Here is a 25,863-nt window from a genome sequence, read left to right as displayed (position 1 = left end):
GCCAACCCAGAGGGAGGGACTTAGAAAATACACATATGACCCAAAGGGATGCATATGGAGAACACTGGGGTGTCCAGCCACACGTGGAATATTTCAACCCCAGGGGTGGCAAGGTGGCTTGCCAAGGGAAAGACACATGCTCAGAGAGGCTTACAGTGGAAATACACATGTGGGGGTCGCTCAGAGGAGGGACCATGCACACGGGAGGCACCTAGCCGACGCGCAGGCAATAGACACTGGCGCCGACATCAGGAGTGCTGGAGGAACTCAGGGCTTTCGGAGAAGCTCACCTGAGGAAATATCGCACGTATCCAGTCCGTGGAGTGGAATGGCGAGCAAGCGAAGACACCTGAGCGGATCCAGTACTAGCTGGTTGAAGCGAGTAAATGAGAAGACACTGGCTCCACTCGGAGATTGTAGAATCGGGCGAATGTGTTAGGTGTCGCCCAGCCTGCAGCTCTTCAGATGTCTGTTAGCGAGGCGCTATGCGCTAGAGCCCAAGAGGACGCCACTCTCCGGGTGGAGTGGGCAGTCACACCAAGGGGGCACGGTCGACCTTGCTGCTGGTATGCCAAGGCAATGGCGTCCACTATCCAGTGAGACAACCTTTGCTTGGAAGGAGCCTTTCCCTTCAGCTTCCCACCATAACAGACAAAGAGCTCGTCTGAGGTCCTGAAACACTGCGTCCTGTCTACATAGGCACGGAGAGCGCGTACTGGACAGAGCAGTACAAGGCTGGGTCTGCCTCCTCCAGGGGCAGCGCTTGCAGGTTCAGCACCTGGTCCCGGAAGGGAGTGGTAGGAACCTTGGGCACGTATCCAGGCAGGGGTCTCAGGATCACGTGAGAGTAAGCCGTCCCGAACTCCAGGCACGCTTCGTCAACGGAGAATGCGTGCAGGTCCCCTACCCTCTTGATGGAGGCCAGTGCAACCAGGAGTGATGTCTTCATAGACAGGAATTTAAGCTCGACTGATTGCAGGGGCTCAAATGGAGCACTTTTCAGGCCAGTTAGAACCACTGAGAGGTCCGAAGAGGGAACGAGAGGAGGGCGAGGCGGATTTAGTCTCCTCGCTCCTCTCAGGAACCTGATAACCAGGTCGTGCTTCCCCACCGACTTACCTTCGATGAGGTCATGGTGTGCGGCAATAGCGACGACGTAGACCTTCAGGGTGGAGGGAGACAGCCTTCGCTCCAGCCCCTGTTGAAGGAAGGAAAGCACAACGCTGATCGAGCATCTCCGGGGGTCTTCTCGGTGAGAAGAGCACCAGCTGACGAAGAGGTTCCACTTCAACGCATAGACGTGTCACGTGGACGACGCCCTAGCGGAAGTGATGGTAGCCACCACCGCTGGTGGTAGGGTACTCAAACCTGCCTCGTCCCATCGAGGAGCCACACGTGGAGGTTCCAGAGATCGGGACGGGGTGCCATAGGTGGCCCCGTCCCTGAGGAAGAAGGTTCTTCCTCAGAGGGATCGGCCAGGGAGGTGCTGTCGCGAGGAGTACTAGTTCGGAGAACCAGGTCCGGGCGGGCCAGTACGGCGCGACCAGAATGACCTGCTCCTCGTCCTCCCTGACCTTGCGCAAGGTCTGCGCAAGAAGCCTCACTGGGGGAAACGCATACTTGCGGCCCTGCGGCCAGCTGTGCGCCAGAGCATCCGTGCCGAGCGTGCCCTCGGTCAGGGAATAAAACTTGGCGCAATGGGTCGAGTCGTGGGAGGCTAACAGATCTATCTGTGCGTCCCCGAACTGGTCCCTAATCAGCTGGACCGACTGGGAATGGAGTCGCCATTCTCCAGGGAGTGGCTGAAGCCGTGAGAGCTCGTATGCTGCACAGTTCAGGGCTCCGGGGATATAAATAAAGCGACCTCAGATGTTTCTGACTCCATATGGGGAGGTGGCGAGCGAGTTGCGACATACGGCGGGAGCGTAGACCACCTTGATGGTTGATGTACGCTACAGTGGCGGTATTGTCCGAGCGGACTAGTACGTGTTGGTTCTAGAGCACGGCCCGGAAGCGGCGCAAAGCAAGACGTACGGCCAGCAACTCGAGGCAATTGACATGCCAGAGGCGACGGGGTCCTGTCCAGGAGCCTGCGGCAGCACGTCCATTGCACATGGCACCCCAGCCCGTGGAGGAGGCATCTATCGTTACAACAACAAGCCGCAAAGCTCGTTCCAGGGGCACTCCGGCCCGTAGAAAACTGAGGTTCGACCACGGGGTGTAGGTCTGACGGCAGGTCGGAGTAACTGTTACTTGGAGGGTGCCGTGTTGCCATGCCCACCTCGGGACTCGGTCGCGAAGCCAAAGCTGAAGCGGTCTCATATGAAGCAATCCGAGCGGCGTTGCCGCGGCTGCAGAAGCCATATGCCCCAGGAGCCTCTGAAAAAGTTTCAGTAGAACCGCACTCTTGCCCTCGAACTGTCTCAGGCAAGTCACCAGTGACTGTGCACGCTCGCTCGTAAGCTGCGCGGACATGGCGACCGAGTCGATATCCATACCGAGAAAAGAGATCCTCTGCACGGGGCAAAGTTTGCTCTCCTCCCAGTTGACCCGAAGGCCCAGACGAGCTAGGTGCCGAAGCACTAGGTCCCTGTGTTCCGCAAACCTGAACTCGAGAATGAGATATGATCAGCCAGTCGTCGATATAACTCAGGATGCGAACCCCGTGTTCCCGAAGGGGAACAAGGGCAGCCTCGACGACCTTCGTGAAGATGCGAGGAGACAGGGCTAGCCCGAAAGGGAAAACCGCGTACTGGATGCCTGCCCCTCGAAAGAAAACCGAAGACCGGTCTGTGTCAAGGAGAATGGAGACATGAAAGTAGGCGTCCTTCAGGTCGATCGCTGCAAACCAATCCTTGGGCCGTATGCATTCGAAAAAACTTTGAGCATCTTGAACGGCATCCTGTGAAGGGAGCGGTTCAGCACGCGCAAGTCCAGGATTGGCCGTAACCCACCGGTTTTCTTGGGGACAATGAAGTAGGGGCTGTAGAAGCCGGACCTCATCTCGGCTGGAGGGACAGTCTCGATTGCCCCCTTCGCCAGCAGGGTGGCAATCTCTGCTCTCATGATGGGGGCATAGCCACCGACAAAAGTTGAGCGGACTCCCCAAGCGGGGAGGAGACCGTGCGAACTGAATCGCATAGCCGAGCCTGATGGTCCGCGCGACCCAGCGGACAGACGGGGAAGCTCTAACCAGGCTCCCAGGAACTGAACCAGCGGGATCATGCGAACCACAGGCGTCCCCCCGGAGGGGCAGCGAAGCGGAGTAACTGGCCCAGACGTGGACGGCATAGCGGCCCGATGTGGGGGCACAGTTAGCAACCGTGCCCTGGCAGAGGGGGCCAGGGGAGGACCAGGCTGGTCGTCCCGCGGGGGCCTGCTCTGCCAGGGGTCTGGCGACAGAGGGGGACAGGGGCGAAGCGGTCCGTGGACGGCACGCCGTGTCAACCACCTCTGGGACAGAGGGGGACGAGGAGAGCACGGCTTGTGGGCGGCGCTCTGTGACGTCCGAGAACTCTCTGTGCTCAGAGACGGGAGAGTCAGCTCTTTGGAGAATAAGGATTCTTCCCCGGCCCTCCCCCGGGGAAAGGAGTGGTCCTGCTACCAACTCCGGGAAAGAACTGAGTCCCATCTCTGAGGAGCCCATCTCAAGAGCGCCGCTTAACCCGGCGTGTAGCGGGGTGCGGTGCTGGAGAGGACTGTGGCGTCCGACCGCGGCCTCCAGAGCCGACCCGGGTGAACGGGCGGGGTGGGAGCCGCGGGGGGGCGCCCTCGGCGGTGGGCAGACCAAGGGATCTGAGCGGACGGCGGGGCCGTTGGGACAGAATCAACCTCAGTCTGCTCATGGGCGGCTGAGAGCTGTTGGGCAAGCCCTCAACCGCACCGCCGAAGAGGCCGACCTGGGATATGGGAATGTCGGACAGACGGGTCCTCGCGACATCCAGCACATCAGACAGGTTCAGCCACAGAATGGTGAACATCACCTAACCCAGGGAGCGTACGGCCACTTTCGTCGCTCAGAGAGCAAGGTCAGTGGCGGCGTGCAGCTCAGTGAAGAGCCCTGGGTCAGTCCCGCCCTTGTGCAGGTCCATGAGCATCTGGGTCAGGTGGACCAGCAGAATGACATGGCATGCAGTGAGGCGGCTGCCAGTCCCGTGGCGCTATAGGATCTCGCCACAAGCATAGATGAAAAACTACAGGCCACGGGCGGGTGCTTAGGATTGCGCCGAGAAGAAGCACTCTGAGGACACATAGCATCGCAACAGAGCGTTCAGCCAGGGGGACCCCAGTGTACCCATGGGCAGCGGCCACATCGAGGGGAGGAAAGGCGGATGAGATCAGCGAGCGGTCCTGAGAAGACAAGGGGGTCTTCTTGGACTTCGAGATCTCATCATGCACGTCCGGGAAGAGAGGTATTGGGGTTTGCCGTGGACGAGGGTCGGCGGCCTTACCCAAAACCCATCGTCCCAGGAAAGCATGGTCGTCATCTCCGGATCAGACTCAGGCACAGCCGTATGCACACCGGAAGGTGGCAGCTGTGACGAGCCCTCACTTCCAGAAGACTCAAACCCACCTAGTGATGCTGCAACAGACATGGCATCTTCCTCTGTAGCTTCAACTGAAACACGCGGGCCACCAGAGGGTAGACTCGCGGGAATCAGCAGTTCACTAGCGGGCACCGTCATTGAAGAGGGGGGCTGGGGTCGCGGACACATAGTTGGCGCCTTGATCCAGACCGTAACCCTCAGGTCACCCTGGCCACCAGCCGAAGATCGGGGGGTGGATGAGGGGACTCTCACTCTTGCGAGTTCACAGAGTCTCGACCTATATATGACGCGATGATCACGTTCCCAGCGAGAACATGAGTCACCCACGAGCGCTGTTCAAGCATGATCAAAGCCCAAACACACTAGACAGCGCTGGTGCCCATCAGAGTCCGATACCAGTCCGCTGCAACCAGAAATGCACGGGTGAGCCGTCTTTAAAAAGACGTGCCGCGTGCAAGCTCTTTTATGAGAGGAGAAAAAAACTCCGCGATGTTGAAGCACACAGGGAGACACACACACAAACTGGCAGATCACTGCACAGATCAGCAGGCACTGTGAGCTCGCTGCAGATCGCCGTCACACCAACACCGGAGAGAGAAGCTCGTCTCGTAGAGCGAAGTCAGAGATGACTGTGGAGTGAAGAAATACTCTTGGCTCCGAAGCGAAAACATATCTGCATGTTGCCGGCGTCCTCCTTTTATACCCACGAGGTAAGGCGGAGATACGCTATGCAAATTCCGCAGACCCATGGCATTTCTTTGCCATTGGCTCGTTTTGTAATACTCGAAGTCGATAGGTGTTCTAAGCGAAACCCCATTCGTCATCATCCGACGTAACTCGGAGTGACAACGAAAGGGAACTGGATGACTAGTAATTTCCTACTACTTAATTAGGAAAAAACAGAGATTCTATTGGACAAAAAACGTCCTCACATACTAACTTAGAATACTGTCTAACACTTGATGGCTGCTCTGTCAAGTCTTCGTCTCTTAGGAATCTGGATATGCTCTTTGATACCAATCTTTCATTTGAAAGTCACGTATCTAGTATCGGTAAAACCGATACTAGAAAATAATTTTGTGCCGGACTGTTTCACAAATGAGGGGCTTTTCAATGCTAGATTTTCAAAAAGGTTCTGAAATATGGGTCAATACCAACGCTTCGAGCCCAAACTTAAGCTCCAGACAAAGTAAGTATCACACGTCATATTTTGTGAGACCTTCCAAATTGCCTTTCTGAAAGAGTTTGCTTGCACTCGGTACGGCTAATGTTGCTACAGCTGCCATTGTCTCTGCCTGTTTTCACTGATGCTACCCTCACGTGCTATCAGAATTATCGTAAAAATGAAAATAACTTTTTTCTAGTTAAAAATTGCACATGATCGCCCTTTGAAGTCGCCCACTTGAATGCAACAAGCTCGTAATCTCAACTTCAGAAGTGGGAATTATGGTATTTCTGACAGCACGTGAAGGCACCAGGAGACCAGAGCTATGACGTTATTTTTATCCCACCATACTCACCATCTGTGTAATTCATAAACGCACAATTTTTATGGACAGTACAATCAGATGATAGGTGACTGAACATGTAAGGCTGAACACCACTACTCTTTTTTCAGAATGTGAAATTGTCCTGCTTTGTTGTTTGTCGGTGTGCCAGAGAATGAGCTCTTGAAGCTCCGCCCTCTTCTTGAAAGGGGACCGGGAGCAGTAGCTCATTTGCATTTAAAGGGACACATACAAAAACAACCCATTTTTGCTCACCCCCAAAAGTGGCAATTTTAACATGCTATAACAATGATCTGTGGGCTATTTTGAGCTAAAACTTCACATACACACTTAAGGCACATCATAGACTTATTTTACATGACAAAGGGGCATAATAGGTCCCCTTTAAACAAAATAAATAATAATATTACATTTCTTAGCTTTGATGAGAAACAAGCAGTAGAAAATGAGACTATCTTGTGTTCACTGGGCATTTGTGTCTGTGAGAGTGTGAAATACTGTACCTCTGGGGCAATATAATCTGGTGTGCCACAGAATGTTGTGGTCGTGATGCCATCCAGGATTCCCTCCTTACACATGCCAAAGTCTGCCAGCTTACAGTGACCTTCTGCGTCCAAAAGAATGTTGTCTAGTTTCAAATCCCTGCAAAGAAAATTTAAGCAAATGTAACAAACAGCAATATAAATCAATACGTACGTAGCATGTACTTAAATGTTGGTATTACGTGGAGAACATCACACAGGGATTTCTGTGAAGATTTTTGTGAAGGTTAACTTTGAATGAACTTAAACGGACATCTTTATCTTTAAAACATACCTATGTTTATTATTTTTGCTTTTATTCTCATCTCTGCTTTCTACCGTACATTTTGATCCTCTTAACCATAAATTGAAATTTAATAAAAGAGCAAAACATCTTGCCATCTTAAACATCCTGAAATAACTGATGCATGATTCAGATTCTGGATCTCTCTCTCTATCCAAATATTAAGCAACACTTGCAACACAGCAGGTGAATCATTTACTGACACTCATATCCCTGATATTAGTTTGATCAAGCGAACACTAATATCGTGATGTCCGCCTGTGCACACGGACATCATTTCAGTAAATTAAAGGTCAAAGTATCAACCAAAGTTTTCACATTTAATTGTATTAATATTTTAAAAGCATTTTTTCTTATCTATTGAAATTGAATAAATCAAGATACAGACGCAAGATACAGATGTTCATGCAAAACTAATTTTGATATTTGAAATGTATAAAATAACATAGAATTACAATTCTCTCAATTGCGCATATACAGCAAGACTCAGAAACTTGCATCAGAAATTGTTCAACTTTAAATTTAATAGTACTTTGATGGTCTTGATAGACAGATTGACAACCATGTTCACACTTCAGTAAGGTTTGTCAATTTCCAGCAGTGTCTATAGTTAAAACATATTCCTTGAAGGCAAAGACTGATAAGATGTCTCTTCACTAGATGACAATAGTCGAGGTTAATAACATTATACTAAAATAGATTTAATTGGATGTAAATGATAAGATAAATTCATTGCAGTGTAAAAAAAAAAACGTTATTCCTTAACACTGCAAAAAGTTACACTGTATTATTATATTTTAACATGAAAAACCCATTTAAATTTATTTAAATGTAAATATTCTGATTGCGCAATTTTTTTAAAATAAAATTAAATTGATTAATCTCTAAACGGTGTACAGTTGTCACGGTCACTACATATCCCATCATCCTCCCTGGCCCTCACCTGCATGCACTTCCTCTGCTCAATGTTCAGTTTACATGGTTACCATCATTATTAGTTCTTTGGTTTAAGCTGTGTGTCATTTCGTTTCAGTTTGTTATTTAAGCCTCACCCTTGCCTTCACTCTTAGACATTCAATGTCCAGTCTCTGTTATGTTTAGATGTGTTTGCACTGCCTGTTTGCTTGCTTTTTGAATAAGAATTAAACTTATTAGTGTTTTGTAAGAACCTGAGTCTTCTGTCTTCAGCTTCCCTGCCTACATTGTTACAACAGTACATATTGTATGTTCAATTCAGGACAACAGTGAAACATTTAATTACAGTGAATTAAACAAGTATGACACTTAGAAAGCAAAATTTATAATATTCTAATGAGAGTTATTTGACATGTAGTTGCAAAGTTACTTATAGTTAGTAGTAGAATGTCTAAAGTGGATATACATTTCTGGACATATTGCAGGAGTATTTGATCACTTGGGATGGGGCTGACCAAGACAAAAAAAAGTTTGAGAAACACTGGTTTATTGGGCTTGCTAGACTATTAAAGACTCGGGCACAGCATGTACCCGTGGAGTGATTTTAACCAGCACAAGAGGAAGGTAAAGAGAGAGTAAAAAGAAAAGGAGAGAGCGAGATGATAAGGTGCCACTGATGAAAGACAAAAAGGAGTTGGATGAAACCAGTCAGATTGGGGTTTGATGGTTGATTGCAACAAGAATGTCAACATCACTTTGCAGGATGTCATTCAGTCAAAGGTGTTTTCATAAAAGCATCCTCACTGAAAAGGGAGGGGAGTGTCGGAACCCTTATGCAACTGTTGCCTTTCAGAAAGGCACCCTGGTGCTCGATACGTTCCTGTTGGTCTGAAAAGTTGGCACGACGGGCTTCATTCCTCTCTGTCTTTCCCCACCAAAAGTGTTCAATTACTTTTAACATGCAGAAGTGTGGGGGAAAAAGCTTTTAATGAATGTTGGAAAGATGTGTGTTGAGACACCCACTTCCCAAATTTAAGATACACTTTTTGATTGAGGAGTTAAACCGATATTTTTTTTTATTAATGACCCTACAAGTTTTATCAAACCATCAAAATATGAGGAAAATATTGTATATGTTTTTATATATTGGGTAAGAACAAAATACCAATTAACACAGATTAAGATATTAATCTGACAAAATTATTTAGCAAAAAGGCTACAGGTTTTATTTTACTGGAACAAAAAAAATGCATAGAAAAACAAAAAGCTGAGGAAACTCCAAGTATGACTATGCAATATGCTTACAAAATCTGAAACTACATTTTACTAATATTTTAATAAAGAGCAAAGATGTCAATTTTAATCGGTCGGTTTTAATTATAGTTTTATTTTTTCACATAATTTACATACTTCCATTTGAGATTCACTATCATTTCAAAGTGTGGAAAAATAGTACAAATAAAGAAAAAGTAGGTGTCTAACCTTTAATGTAGGTGCACAAAAAGAAAGGGGTAGAAAGTTCATGAGACGTGAACGGCTGCTCTATTGTCCTCTACCCACATGAGCTTCTACATCACAAGATGTTCCAGAATTGTCCATCTCTCCATCTGTCTCTTATTTCTGTCTCTCTTGTTTTTCTCTGTATCCAGTCCTATCCTACAGTAGTCTACTTTCCAACGCACCCTGGTCACATCACTCTTCCTATCTTTTCCAGGAAAGAGACTTAAATTCATCAGTGAGTTTCATTTGTTGATATAGATTATATGACATTGCTACATCGGTAGCTCTTATCTGTCCCCTTTGAAGTGTATGAATGGTGAATGCTGCTCTCATTTTCGCATTTATTTTCCAAGATGTTAGGTAACATACTCTTTGTTTTTTCCAGAGTTTGATTGTGACTTTCTAAGGGTTTGCAAGGAGAGGCTTTGTCCAGAGGCAGCCTTTGCAATTTGCAGGCCTGTTTCAATGAAAACAGTTGGAGGCCCCCATATGAAAAAAAAAAAAAAGACGGACAAACATTTCATGCAATGCAACTGCAATTAATTTATTATCTCTGTTATACACAACAATTTTATCTTATATTTCACTTGTAATAGTCCATTTATAAACGCACATAATATACTACTATCTACGCATTCTATCTCTTTAATAAAATTGTATTTTTACATATGCAAATAAACCACCAGTAGGTGGCGGCAAATCGTTGTCTTAACGAGCGAGTCATTGAATCAATCATTAGGATCAGTCATTGAAATAATCAATTATGACCTGTTCAAAAATGTGGATTCATTCGTTTTATATATATATATATATATATATATATATATATATATATATATATATTTTTTTTTTTTTTTTGGTGCTATTTTGTTCTTCCGGTTTAAAAAGCAAAGTTGAACCAACATCGCGAAAAGTGAGGTACAGGCATTAATTCTGAGTGGTAATTGGCTGCTTTGGAAGAAGAGTACTGTCTACGTCTTCAGTTTCGGGGATTTTGTCTGGATTATTCATGAGAATTAACTATTTTGCTGTATTATGCATAGTCACATTAGAGCAGAGAATTCAACTGTGACAAAAGACCATTTCAGCGCTGTTCGTTCACCTCTGACTGTTAAGCTTTTGCGTTCGCAAAACACAACTCACAACTCATATGTGACATTTGTTCAGGGATTTTATGATGCTCAAACGTAATGAAATTATTATTAGACCTTTTAAATGTTCTTTCTTCCTCATTTTTCATATAAACCAATAGCTATGCAAATTTATAATGCTGACTTATATAGAATAATAAAATCAGCATGAATAATTTAACAAAACATATATGATTTGATTTGTCTCTGATGATAAGATTTTGTTGTAAAAATCTATAAAAACAATGAATGTTTTCTTTTTTATTATAGGTGTATTGAAAACCTCAGCAGAACATGAGTATGAGATTAACTATTGTATGACATTTTACAAGAGCTACTTTCATTTGTAGAAAAGTACTGACATAGTAAGAACACAAGGCAGAAAGCAGAGAAAGACAGAGAGAGGGAAACAGCAGCAGACTCAATTTAGAGCATTTCCTGTGTTCCAGTGTTCCTGAGAAGTGATTTTTCTCCATTACGTACACAGCAAACTCTCTCTACTTAAAAATTTGCTAAAAAGCTGAAAAATATGCACTTTTTCAAAACCACAATTAGGCTATTCCATTACAACAAACCAAAGAAGGACATGACGCACACCTCTTTAAAATAATGTTAAAAAGTTCAATTTAAAAGTAATGGTTTTTGTACAATCTTTTAGTATAAAAATAATATTTTTATTAATCAAATAAATATATAGATCATTGTGACTATCTATATAAAGAAATTAATTATATATACACATTTAAAAAAATTAATAATTTTATTCACTGAGATGCAGTCAAAGTGAGAGTAAAGACATTGTTAATGTTACAGAAGATTAATATTTCAAATAAATGCTGTTCTTTTGAACTTTCTATTCATAAAGTAATCTTGACAAAAATTTATCATGGTTTCCACAAATAAAATAAAAAACTTCTTTTAACATTGATAATAATAAGAAATATTTCTTGAGCACCAAATCAGCATATAAGAATGATTTCTGAAGGATCATGCGACACTGAAGACTGGAATAAAGATGCTGAAAATTCAGCTTTGCCATCACACGAATGCATTATATTTTAAAATAAATTAAAATAGAAAACAGTTATTTTAAATATTTTCCAATATTATTCTTGTCCAATATAATAATATTATATATATATAACATCGACCCCAAACTTGAATGCATGTTTGTTGATGGATTGTTGTCAAGATATCTTCTATATCTTTAGATGTCTGTATGCAGTGATTTACATACCCTATCATGGTCAGCATGAATGAAGCTTCTGAAAACTAAGTTGGGCACACCTGGAAAGTTACCAGGCAACATCTGCATGACCTATTCAATATATTAGAATAAATAATGCATAACAGATAAGCAAAATTTTGCATATAAGTGGATGGAAAGTAACAAAAATCATCCAATCATTGTGTTGTGCAATCAGTGCAAAGCACAACTTGTTTACAAGGTCACAGTGATTAGTAATTGGGGCTGTAACTGAGCCTCTTAGTCCATACTTAGTACATAAAGGAAGTTGTTTACTAAAGTAAAAGCGTATTTTTGAATGTGCTCTTGGATAACTGAATGTGCTCTCTCTTAATATCAATTAGCTCTTACACAATGTGGATCACAGTTATACTTATTGTAGGAAAAGGAACATTATCTCAATCGTATTATGTTCCTTTTCAGGTGAAAGGTCACAAAGAGCACACAAAAGCAGATCTCGCAAGTACAAGGTGTGAAAATACTACAATAACTACCAGCTCACATGTTCCATCACAAGCCCCTCTAAGTCTCAGCACTTTTGTGTCTTCAATGTCCTGCCAAGAATACAGCTCCCATGTTACACCGTTACAAATTCCCTCAAGAGCCACAGGTCAACAAAAGATGGGTAATCAAGCAAAGGAGCCACATCTAGGCCACCTGCTCTTACTATCTATTTTTAGATGTAGTGAATCTAAACAAACAACCAAACCAGCCACTTGCAATCTGCAGCTGCGAAGTCAAGATTAAACATGCCCTCTTTAACCAGATCAAACTTCCGTGGTTTCAATCAAAACTGCCACCATGTCCTTCATCGGAGAAGAAGAATACTTCACCTGCACATTTTGTTCTAGAATGTTCTGCATTATGGGTTTTTTTTCCATCCTGGTATGTGTGGCAGGTCACAGAGAGGTGGAATTCATTCACATGGGGGAAAAATGCAGTTCTGCCATTCGCTTGAAGCAGAGCTAACATGTCTTCTGACACACAAGGTCTCCTGCAATGTCGGGCTTTCCCAAAATGATGCATGACAAAAGGGAGAATAATCTGGATTTTTTTATTTATTGCCGGTGGAAATGATTTTCTCAAGTTTTACATGATGTCGTCATAGAGCTCTGCCTTGGACCTATTACAGGGATATTATTACTCGAGCAACCTGATGTGAAGTGCCTCGTTCAAGTGCAACAAAAAAGCGTATATTTCACTGAACACAATGGGTCTCATTCATGAAACATTCGTAAATATAAGAGTAAATATATGAGTGATTTGCGCGTAAAGAGACCTTTCCGAAAACTCTTCTCCTGATTCACAAATACTTCGTAACCGTCAGATGTGATAGTGAAATGTGTGTGTGTGTTAATGAATTCCAAACAGTAGTAAATGGGACGCGCGTGCACGCTCATTCTCATAACGCAAAATAGCATCTGTAAACGGAACACTTTAATCAACTAATTTAATTTGATTCATTTGTTGCCATAGGAGAGGAAGAATTTTGCAAACTCGTTAATTAATCTAAATGTATGTTAGACCCTATACCGACTAAACTACTGAAAGAGATGCTTCCAGAAGTCATAGATCCTCTTCTTAACATCATTAATTCATCTTTGTCTCTAGGTTACGTACCACTAACACTTGATGGCTGCTCTGTTAAGTCTTCGTCGTCAGTTAGGAACCTGGGTGTGCTCTTTGATACCAATCTTTCATTTGAAAGTCACGTGTCTAGTGTCTGTAAAACCGCATTTTTCCATCTTAAAAAATATATCTAAATTGCGTCATATGCTCTCATTGACAAATGCGGAACAACTAGTTCATGCGTTCATGACATCAAGGCTAGATTATTGTAATGCTCTACTGGGTGGTTGCCCTGCACGCTTAATAAACAAACTACAGCTGGTTCAAAACGCAGCCGCTAGAGTTCTTACCAGAACCAAGAAGTACGACCATATTAGCCCGGTTCTGTCAACACCGCATTGGCTCCCTATTAAACATCGTATACATTTTAAAATATTGCTGATTACTTACAAAGCACTAAATGGTTTAGCTCCCCAGTATTTGAGCGAGCTCTTAACGCATTATAGTCCTTCACGTCTATTGTGATCTCAAAGTTCTGGCCAGTTGATAATACCTAGAATATCTAAATCGACTGCTGGTGGTAGATCCTTTTCCTATTTAGCACCAAAACTTTGGAAAAATCTTCCTAACATTGTCCGGGAAGCAGACACAGTCTGTCAGTTCAAAGCTAGACTAAAAACACATCTCTTTGACCTAGCATTCACATTACACTCTATAGACTTCTATAATTCAATATTAGGCTGCTTAGATTAGGTCAGCCGGAACTGGGAACACTTCCCTTAAATCCTGATGTACTCGTTACATCATACGAAGAATGGCATCTACGCTAATTCTAGTGTCTTTGTTTATCCCGAGGTTTTCCCGCAGCCTGCCGGATCCAGGCCGTTTTCAGATCTGACGAAGGACTTTCGCCTGGACCTGATGACAATGCAGTGCTGAAGTGCCAACTAGCCTCTCCCTATGGAGGATCCCTATACCACTCTACAGATAAAGCGTTGTGAATTTTTCGGTTCCATACCTACCCAAAGTGATAAGATAAAATAAAATTCTGCATCAAAGTTTATAGATAAGACAAGTAGTTTGTTTAGGCATGGTTTGTAAGGAATTACAAACCTGCGCACATATATTCAAACGCACATAACCATAGAATCAATTCTTAATGCGCATGTGAATGCCATCAGCGTCTATCAAAGGTTCACGTTTAAAATCTGTTTAGACAAGAACGGTGTCGTCTTAGCGGCCCCTAATTTAATAACAAATGATCATTTAGACGGAAGTGAATCAATCAAAACTAACTTTAGCTGGAAAAAACATTTTTCAAGAACCCCTATAAAACCAAACCAATCTCTGTTACCTTAAATTATATGTTTATCTCTGTAAAGCTGCTTTGAAACAATCTACATAGTTAAAAGCGCTATATAAATGAGGATGACTTGACTTGACTAATTAATTACTGACTTTCATAATAAAAGTAAAAAGAAAAACCGTATGTATTTACAATTAAAATGCAGCCTTATTAATGAACAAAACGTTCGGATGTTAAGCGCACTATTTACGTGTGGCTGGGAGCAGGTGTAGATTTCTTTCGTACCAACTAACATTTGGAAAATACGAACATTTTAATGAATCCGAAAATTTACGCCAGAACCACTTTACACACGATTTACACAAAAATTCGTTCTGCTCGTGTTTCATGAATGAGACCCATTCACACAATAGAGGGGCATGTTGTTATGCTTAAGGTCAAGTTCCGATTTGTTTCTCTAGTGCATTTTGAACAACCTTGGTTTACCAAAGTGCTGCACATAATACATAAACACAGTTACAGAAGGTTATACGCACGAGAAAAGATTAGTTTTTAGCATAGATTTGAACTCAGACACCATGGGAGCAGCTCTAACAGATAATGGCATAATGGCTATTCCACAGCCTGAGGCCTTGAGGGGCTAGATTGTTGAGGGCTTTGGAAACAAATAGCAAAATTTTAAAATCAATATCGGACTGGTAGCCAATGAAGGTATAATATGGCCACATTTGTGACTGCCCATGAGCAGACACATTTTGGACCATTTGAAGGTGGGAAATGTTAGAGAGGCAACCCATTAAAAAGTATATATTACAAGCGCTATATATATATATATATATATATATATATATATATATATACACTTTCACAATGGAAACTGTTTAAAGACAGTGATTTGAAACTCTATTTTTAAAGCTGCAGTAGGGAGTTTTGAGAAAATGTTGACTTAGCCTGAAAATTTGAACAAGTACAACTTACAGCTCCAACCCCCTTGCTCTCTGGTACGCTACAGCCCTCCCTCCACAGCTCCTTCCCCACAGCAGAGCCTGCCGTGAACGCGCAGGCTAGTAAGCAGGACCACCGATGACGGCGGATTATAAACAGTTATGGAACATTCACTAATAGGGACGAAACATCAACAATATGCTTTACATTGACTATGGCCTGCCCATACTTTGACTACAAACTTGGTCCTCAAATCATTATGTATTTTGCAATACATGTAACTTTATAAGGTTGCACTCTTTCTATAAGTTATAGCTACTAAGATAACGTTAAAGGATTAGTTCACTTTAAAAAAATACTTTTGTTGATAATTTACTCACCCCCATGTCATCCAAGATGTCCATGTCTTTCTTTCTTCAGTCGAAAAGAAATTAAGTTTTTTGATGAAAACATTCCAGGCTTTTTCTCCATATAATGGACTTCAATAGGACACAAACGTTTCGAGGACCAAATGACAGTTTCAGTGCAGCTTCAAAGGGTTTTAAACGATACCAGACGATGAATAAGGGTCTTATCTAGTGAAACGATCGGTCATTTCAAAAATAAATAAAAAACTTTAAGTTTTATAAGCACAAATGCTTGCCTTGCTCTGTTCTGTGATGCACGTTCGTGATCCTGTTCGAACTCGTTCATCCAAATGAACAAATCTTTTTTTCGAGTCATTCGTTCGTTGAATGAACGAAATGACTCCGAAAAAAGACTCGTTCAAAATGAACGAGTTTGAACAGGAGAGTCACGAACGACGGTACGCGCTCGCGCTGTGCAAGAGAGGGGTGATCAGCGCGTACACGAGCGTGATTGACACTGCTAAGACATTCCTCCTGGCTCTGATTGGTTGTTTCTGACCGGGAGCGGTGTATTTCTGCAAATGGCAGTAGGACCACAGGGAGGAGCCAGAGGAGCTTGATTTTTTTCACAGATTATCTGTCTCATATTCTACTTTCAGGACATAATGACAGTTTTAACAAATATTTGTTTACAAAAGCTACCTACTGGAGCTTTAAGTACTAATACACATACACAAAACACCTTTCACAAGTTATATCGGTTTAAAATATATTACTGGCTCTTTAATGGCTTTAATCACAGAGCTCTGTATCCAAGCACATTAATAGAGAGGCGAAGGGAAGGAAAATATGTGGTAGAAAAAAGTGTACAAGCAATAGGGATAACCGCAAACTGGAGAGGATTGTGAAACAAAACCATTCAAAAATGTGGGGGAGATTCACAAAGAGTGGACTGCAGCTGGAGTCAGTGCTTCAAGAACCACCACGCACAAAGGTATGCAAGACATGGGTTTCAGCTGTCGCATTCCTTGTGTCAAGCCACTCTTGAACAAGAAACAGCGTCAGAAGCGTCTCGCCTGGGCAAAATTTAAAGTTATGTTCTCTGATGAAAGTAAATTTTGCTTTTCCTTTCGAAATCAAGCTCCCAAAGTCTGGAGGAAGAATCCATGAATCCATGCACAGAATCCATGTTGCTTGAAGTCCAGTGTAAAGTTTCCACAGTCAGTGATGGTTTGGGGTGCCATGCCATCTGCTGGTTTTGGTCCACTGTGTTTTCTGAGGTCCAAGGTCAACGCAGCCGTCTACCAGGAAGTTTTAGAGCACTTCATGCATTCTGCTGCTGACCAACTTTATGGAGATGCAGATTTCATTTTCCAACAGGACTTGGCACCTGCACAGAGTGCCAAAGCTACCAGTACCAGGTTTAAGGACCATTGTATCCCTGTTCTTAATTGGCCAGCAAACTCGCCTGACCTTAACCCTATAGAAAATCTATGGGGTATTGTGAAGAGAAAGATGCGATACGCCAGCCCAACAATGCAGAAGAGCTGAAGGCCACTATCAGAGCAACCTGGGCTCTCATAACACCTGAGCAGTGCCACAGACTGATCGACTCCATGCCACGCTGCATTGCTGCAGTAATTCAGGCAAAAGGAGCCACAACTAAGTATTGAGGGCTGTACATGCTCATACTTTTCATGTTCATACTTTTCAGTTGGCCAACATTTCTAAAAATCCTTTTTTTGTATTGGTCTTAAGTAATATTCTAATTGTCGGAGATACTGAATTTGGGATTTTCATTAGTTGTCAGTTTTAATAATCACAATTAAATGAAATAAACATTTGAAATATATCAGTCCGTGTGTAATGAATGAATATAATATCCAAATTTCACTTTTTGAATGGAATTACTGTAATAAATCAACTTTTTGATGATATTCTAATTATATGACCAGCACCTGTATATTAAATGACAACATAAATTTGTGAATTAAAATCTCCCTTCATTATACAGTTGAATCTTGTCTGGCTGTACGTCATTGTGGGTTCCATATAGCTACAATGTGTGGAAAGTTTCTCAATGTGACAACTAACCCCAATCTGCCCTAGTATACACAGTATTGAACAAATTCCCTTATACAGTATATTCAAAGTTCACACAGACAGATAGATGAGTGAAATGTTTTTATGTCCCTAATGAAACATTGGTGTCTAGAACACCATATTATTTTGTGATCCTCATCTCCTGTATGAAGTACCTGTACAATTTTTTGTTTCCTTTGTTTGTTCCTTTTTGTTTTCCTGTGCTGAGCTAGACAAAGCCAGATTACACGAGCCCTCTGATCAATCAATCTCCCAGCATGATTTGCGCTTAAAATGACCTTCATTGAGGGTGGAGCACTAGTCCAGTGAATCATGGTCTAGTCGTCATCATCAGGTAATCAACAGAACCGGCGCCTGAGCCGATCTGAGGGGTATATGTGTGTACTGTTATTCTTATAACACACAATAAGCCATTCATATTGACCGAATCACATCCTGTCTACTTTCTTGCCAAATAAACATCATGTCAGCGACTGTAAGCCTAAACAAGGGGTCAGACAAATGGAAGGTGGGTAAGAGACATGAATGGATGTGATGGCAGTCGTCCAACACACTATGTTCTTAAATAGATCCTGCTCATGAAGTGAATGGAGAGGAGCTTTTTATTATTATTTTTCAGGGGACTCACTCGGTGCTCTAAATGAGCAATATACCTGACAAAAAAAATATTTTTAGCACATGTAAAGGTTGTAATGTTGGCGAGTATGACGAGTTCCATGTTGTATTTCACGTTTTGTTTTCTTGTACCTTGCAATAATCCAAATAAAGTTCATTTGACCAAATGGTTAAATTTTATTTTTGTTGAACATATCAAAAACATGGTGTATGAGTCTCTAGAGTAGCTAATAGCAGAGATTATTATAAATGTTAAGGGGAAAAATAATAAACTCAGTGTAATTAGAACCACCAGACCTCTGCTTGACCTATATGCCTTATGTCTCATACTTTCATGAGACCTCCCCATTTCCCTTCAGTCTCTGAAAGTCTGGGTTCAGGAAGGCCAGTGTGGGGAGGAGGTTGATTTAATTCAATACAACATTAAACTCCAAATGAGATTCTTCCTGCCCAAGACCAGAGAGCTCAGGACCAGGCCGAGAATGGGTAGGTGAGGAAACTCACAAGTCACTGGGTTCAGTGAGGGCCAGAGGGGCGAAAGGAAGAAGGGGTCATGATGACTTGGGCTTCCAGCGTTGTGTGACATTATTCTTATGAACCAGCTACAAAACCTGTAAAATTGAATCTGTAAAATTACAAATGAATCTGCATTACATTTTCTAGTCATACTGTGCAAAAAATATCATAAGTTTGCATGTTGTTTACGTGAAGTTTTATTTTGTATTGGTGTCATGCATATGATTTTAGAATGAAATGACAATGTTGCTTGATTCTAAAATCGTATGCATGACACCAATACTAAATAAATCTGCACGCAAACAACATGCAAACTTATGATATTTCTTGACAGTAAAGATGGATTAAACATTGAAAACAAGCCAGCGATGGATAAAAATTATCCCAAGAATAGCCTGGCCTTCCAGCCCTAGAAGCACTGCCCGTTGTGTGTGGTTAATGACACACAATTGAGAGGGTAAACAAACTGTCTGGGAACGAATAAATTATTGCACATAGCTCATCAAAGTAAACAACCTGAGGTAAACAAGGCAGACAAGGGCTCCTGTCTCTAGGCAAAATAGTTCCTAAAGATACAACGCACCATGCCAGAGCCAGTTCATGTGATACAGTCTGCATTTGATTCGCTTCAGACCTAATCTGTGAAGGATTGCGTGACAGCCTTCTGAGAAAATGAATGATCTGGATTCCGGATTAAACGTTAGCAAACACTTGGAACGGATGGCTAATTTTCTGTCCAAAAATGATCAGGCTAAAATTTCACTAAATTTGGAATGTATCTTTGGTTTGTTACAATGGTATTTTGGCTTAGAGGTTTCAAGACATTCCATTCCTCTGGTTACTTAACAATGATGCTATGTCTATCAGTGAGACAAACAGAAGAAGTTTGCTGTTCGGAACCAAACATTGGCTGAATGTGATTTGACCTTTGTCCCTTTACAGTAGTCAATTGCCATGCAATGAATTTATTAATTTACCTGTAAATGACCCCATTCTGGTGCAGGAACATGAGGGCTGAGGTCACCTCAGCAGCATAGAACCGGGAACGAGCTTCATCGAATTTGCGAGAACGCTGGATCTGGAACATCAGGTCTCCGCCATTCACATATTCCATAACAAAGAACAAACGGTCCTGAAGATAACAAATAGAAGAAACAGGTTCATTACTCAATAAACGCAATAACTTTTCTAAATGTTTCATTCAAACATTTCAGTTCCTTGATCCTATTAAAGATTCTTTTGAGGAAGTCTTTGTCTTAACCTCTTAATCTGCGCGCCTATTTTTGAGAATTTCTTGTATGTTAACATGTTAACTTCTATTTTTGATAAACACTGCTTTAGGTAATACATTATATAAAGTTTGAGATAGATGAGATAGTGACAAACTGAGACATTAGACTGATTCATATTATTTCAAAACTCATAAAGACGGAGATTTGAGGGTCTTTTTGACTGAGCCATTACAAAGAATTGTTTCATAGGAGTAAATTTTTCCATTCACACTTTAATACAGTGATCCACCCACAACTCTCAAGATCCTTTAACAGAATCAAACACTGTAAAAAAACAAAAATTCAAATATTCAAAAAAATCCACCTAGCCTTACATAAGACATTCAGACATAGGGGAATGCACTTTCGAAAGAAAATATGTTTTGAGAAATTACGAAATCAACCGATTAACCACAACTGGGGTTAAAAGAAAACCATTACACAGAATAGAATATAAATGTTGGGAAGTTCATAGTCTGTGAAAGGAGACACAGGCCTAAGAAGCATCCATCTGTTCTCAGAAAGCATGAACCCATTGCCCTGCTCGGCTGAATAGAATATAACTCATTATCTTCAGTGGGTCATGCACATCATTTCAAAGAATCAAGATGTATATCAAACCCACACATACTGCGAGTTCAGCTATGTGACTCATGTTCTAGTCAGCACACATACAGATTGGCTCATGAAATATGCTGAACTGTGCACAAACATACTCATAATCATCGTTCATTTGTCTATATGATGGAAATCATGTAGAAGAACCGGTTTACCACCGAATTTGGATCTTTCTCCAAAAGAGTCGCTAACAATGGAAAATGATACTTGATTGAATTGTTCATAGTTTTTTTTTATTATATTTAGTGCATATTTTCCATGTTGCAGGTTAAATCAATTTAGACTTGGAGTGAAAAGGGCCTGAAGTGTATCTTTGGGGTGTGGAAAATATTTCCTTTAATATTCAATCAATCTAATACCATATTTCTTGCTAACCGCTTGTCTAAATTTAAACAATAATGAAGTGTGGGTGATATTTTAAGACATTAAAAGCCTCATCCAAATGGTTCACTTGGTTGATATGAATGATATGTTGATTTTTTTAGAATTGAAATCATGATTACATTGTAATCTTGCGTAATTGTGGGCCAGTCTGCCCTGCCTGTCCCTTTGCTATGAAAGTGAATTTAAACAGGATGCTGAAATAGTTTGTTTAAAATGTGCCCAAAGTTACAGCAAAGGCCCACCCAATCAAATGCCAATAAACATTTCCTGCCTCTAATTAGAAATGTACAGATACTGGCGTCTCGCGCCATGCAAGAGAAAAGGCCTGATCGACAGATAACCACCAAGACCCAACAAGCCGGTCTAACAGAGTGTATCAGTCGGGCTTCATCTGCAATACAAATGATTGAGTGTTAAAGTACACTTTACATAACACAAACAAGACACACTTTAACCTTAAAGAAACATGAAAAGTGTATCACCTAAATGAATAAGTATAAAAACTGAGTGTGAGCTTTCTTCTGTTAGCTGTGTTGGCTAAAGTTGTGCCCCACGTTTCTCCATGGTGGCCCACGTTTTCTTCACACTCCATTCTAGCTTAACAAATGACCAGCTTTGTGAAGCTGATAGGAACAGGATATAATTATAATTTCAGTACAGAGTGTATTGTGTGTGTGGCCCTGGACATTAATCAAGAATGTTTATCTTGAAGTCCAAAGCTAATAACAGACTCTGTGTTTCGTGTGTAGAAGTCTGAGACCACTAATAAAATATATTTTGCATGATTTAATTTGATGTGTTTGACTTGAAGTGGCAGACCGATTGGTGTATGACATCAAAGGACCGCGAGAGCGATTAGAGAGCAGTCGGCTCTGTATGCTTTCGAATCGCTCTTGTGGTACTTTGATGAAATAAACTGATCGGTCTGTGCAGCGCAGCTTCAAGTTGAACACACCTAACATTTTTCAGCTTAACAATGTGAGTGAAAAATTGTATTTGAAAAATTAACAACAATACCAAATTGTCTACAAAGAGTTCATATCAATTAAAAAAGATACATTTAAATGATTTGTTTAAATTATTGTTTTGCTTGAATGTAGCAAAATGCTAAATCCAAAAAAATATTTAATTCATTCACTAAACACAGGGCCTAAAATGAACACTCGGCAAGAGCCAAAAGTGAGTAAAGATCGGCGTTGGCTAGTAAATGAAACCGTGTGAGTCGGCAGTTGGCCGGTAACATTCTAACATACTAACATTATAACAATGCAATGTTGTGGAAACATGAACGTAAACAAATGTGAACAGTGCTTGGGACAGTTGTCAGGCCAGTGCTGCATCGTCACGAAAGCTTAAGCCTTGCCAATTTAAATATTCAAGCGCAAAAATACGCAAAAGGGAACTTTCGTCACTCGCACACTGTATGGAAAGTTTTGTGTGTGCACATATCCGATACACGTGCACAGAAAGCAGTGTCTCAGACAGCATACATGTCATGACTTTTTGCGCATGATTGTACAAATTCACAAAAAAATTGTGTACAAAAATGGCCGTCTGGGTGAGTTTCCTAGAAAACATGTCTCTACCTGGAAACTACTGATACTTGTCTTTAATGTTTTACATTAGTTAGGCTAGTGGTTTTAGCTCTGGTATTACAATTGGAATAAAGAATTGTGAATTTGCACAAAATTTTGGTGTCATAACTGCCTGTTTTTCCAAAACCAGTTTCATGGCCAGGAAAAAATATGTATAGTCACGACTATTGGCAGGTGTGGCAAAAAGTTAGTTTTAGGCCCTGCACTCACACATATACCAGCAAAAGAGGACAATACACATGCAAAATCACTCAACCCTTCACTTGGTTTCACTCACTCTATGGCTGCGTCCGAAAGCTGAGAAATGCTGACTTTACAGGCATGATACGCCAGTAGGAAGGCAACACGGCATGTCTGAATTTAATGATCGTGCCACATCATGTCTACTGAGATACCTTCAACTGATCGATTTATTGACAGTGTCATTCGCTGCCTATGACATCTCACCATCTTTTGCATTCCAGTCTGTGACAGCGGAGCTAAAAACATAAATATGTCATCTAAAAGTTGCCGTTGGTGGTAATTTTGTGTGTAAAAGTTTGTTTTACACATTTGATGTAATTTCTAGTGAGAAATTAGTACAGTAGTAATTTAATTTTCATGTAGTTATTACCAAAGCTCTGTTTATTTTCTTGTAGTTCATTTATCCGTTATGCTGCCTTAGAAGTCTGCCCGAAATCAGTTTTGTGAGGTATCTTTGTGTTCAAACGCTGCCTGCAAAGTCTTTGCCAAATAGGGCAGCAAGGCAAGAAGTCAGCTAACTTTTGGAGGCAGCCTAGGATGCTACACATATTCATATATGTGTGTGTGTGTGTGTGTGTGTGTGTGTGTGTGTGTGTGTGTGTGTGTGTGTGTGTGTGTGTGTGTGTGTGTGTGTGTGTGTGTGTGTGTGTGTGTGTGTGTGTGTGTGTGTGTGTGTGTGTGTGCGCGCGTTGCATTTATTGAGAGGACTGATCCTAGAACATGCATTAGGTGAAAGTGAACATACAGTTCACTCTCCAGCCCTTTACATCAATAGTAATCAGGATCAGAATTGATAGGGATAAAACTTCCACTGAAAGTGACAAAAAAACTTTTACGAAAACTAAACTTCCTGTGGACTTTAACAGGTATATTATATGCTAAAGAAAAGGTCAAATAAAAATAATAATAATAAAAAAAAAATTAAATATATATATATATATATATATATATATATATATATATATATATATAGGCCCTTTTAAATTATTTAATATTAATTATTATTTTTTATATTCCAAAATGAAAATTGAAATAAAATACAAAAACTTATATCAACCCCTGATAATCAACTACAGGGGGAAATATTGGCCTTAATCTACTGCAGTTTGGATCAATATCTCCATCATTCACAGCTGGCAATATTTCTGAGTCTCAATAAATATTGCAGTGATTGCCAGAAATACAACACACACATTTGGCATTCTACTCTACAACAGACCCAGTGAGCTTGTGTGAAGTAGTAAATCAACACGCAATGCTACCAGTGACTCTTAACACACTCCTCTGGCCAAGAAGCTGTCGCTCTTCACTTGATGATGCTTGTCATTACAGTAGGAATCTCTCTTCCAGAACAACACACATATAAGCCACAGCATATATGCAGAAACCTTGTTGCTCTCTCTCAGTCTGTCCATCATAATGTTCTTAAATGGCCCATTTGGATGCTTTTTCAGGTTCGACAATGCCCCTATGTTTCCTATGAAACACTGTGTTTGAGAACACATTTTTGTGAGGAATGTTTCTACAGAGAAAAGTGTATTTAGCTCAGAGTAACAGAGAGTTCTAAAAACACACAGTCACTGGGTAAACAGGGCTTAGCGTGTAAGCCTATGATATACAGGTTTTCTGGTTTCCTTGATGCAACCTGATACTACACAAATATGAAAACAACGGATATTTATACTCTTAGTGTCAGTAAATGTTGCTAAACATGAGATAGGCATGTTTTTTGTTTTTTTTAAATAAGAACAAACAAAAGAATTCACTGAAACTTCATCCAGCCATCTTTCAATTTTCTGGAGACATTATACAATGTAAATAATGAATATGTAAGTAGTTGCACATAGACATTAAAAACTTAAATCCACAGTATAGGAGGTAAAATACTCTCTGTTCTTGACATATATGCTTGGGGAAATGTCTTTTTCCTGTTATGGTGCCCTGCTTTGTTTCTGACAGGATCAATGTTCCTCCACTGCCTGTTGGACTCCAGATAAGCAACAAAAAAAATGTATATATATAAATAAATATTATATAAGTACTTTTATTTCAATTGAAAAAAAAAAAACATCACAAATAATTTAAGTAAAATATATTTTTGGGGGGGGGGGGGGGGTATTTATTATTTATTTAATAATAAATACTCTTGTCTCCAGAGTATCTATTATTAAAGATAGTTCTCGTTTTTAAAACATTTTCTTTTTTAGGGGGGGGGGGAGGGGGGGGGGCTACTAATACTTAACTGAAGCTGCAATGTAAACAATTTGCCATCACATACAATCACATTTACTGCAAACTACCTTTCTTCTTTCTTTAGTCTGTAAAGCCCCTAACGACAATGTAACAAAGAACGATCTCAATCCACGATAAGTCATCTTGTAGGAATTCAGTTAAATAATTAAATTATTTTATTTATTTTTTTTTGCTTGTGAAAGCAAGCTGTATTAGCACACCAAATTCTATTCTTCAGGAATAAATTCCTCCTTCTATGAGAAAGAAAAAGACAGATAAAAGAAACAAATGTACTAAATCCATATATCACTCATAAGTATTTTGTTAAGAAAGCAAACATGCTGGATTCTATCCGTTAACAGAGTTAACTTCTCACTTTTAAATCATGAATTAAGGACTTTTAAATGAAAAAATGTGTCTGTGATATGTGCGGACTGGTATGTGCGGA

General features: G+C 41.2%; 1 protein-coding gene across 2 annotated transcripts in view; it reads right to left on the bottom strand.

The window, feature by feature from the left end:
- Positions 1-25,863, bottom strand: part of prkceb (protein kinase C, epsilon b) — a 144,713-nt gene that overhangs the window by 21,085 nt on the left and 97,765 nt on the right. The window contains exons 11-12 of one of the 2 annotated variants that reach the window (XM_077236384.1): positions 20,050-20,204; positions 6,559-6,697 (exon numbers count right to left, since the gene is read on the bottom strand). In XM_077236384.1, the coding sequence (XP_077092499.1) occupies positions 6,559-6,697; positions 20,050-20,204 (294 nt within the window). Of the gene's footprint in view, positions 1-6,558; positions 6,698-18,713; positions 19,168-20,049; positions 20,205-25,863 lie in introns of those variants that run through there. The other variant, XM_077236385.1, reaches the window with a different exon arrangement.

This window comes from Siphateles boraxobius, unplaced genomic scaffold (assembly GCF_051911475.1).
Source record: "Siphateles boraxobius isolate OS27281-9 unplaced genomic scaffold, OSU_SipBor_1 20, whole genome shotgun sequence".
NCBI lineage: Eukaryota > Metazoa > Chordata > Actinopteri > Cypriniformes > Leuciscidae > Siphateles > Siphateles boraxobius.
Note: the sequence above shows the minus strand (reverse complement) of the source record. Positions and strands in the feature narration are given on the sequence as shown.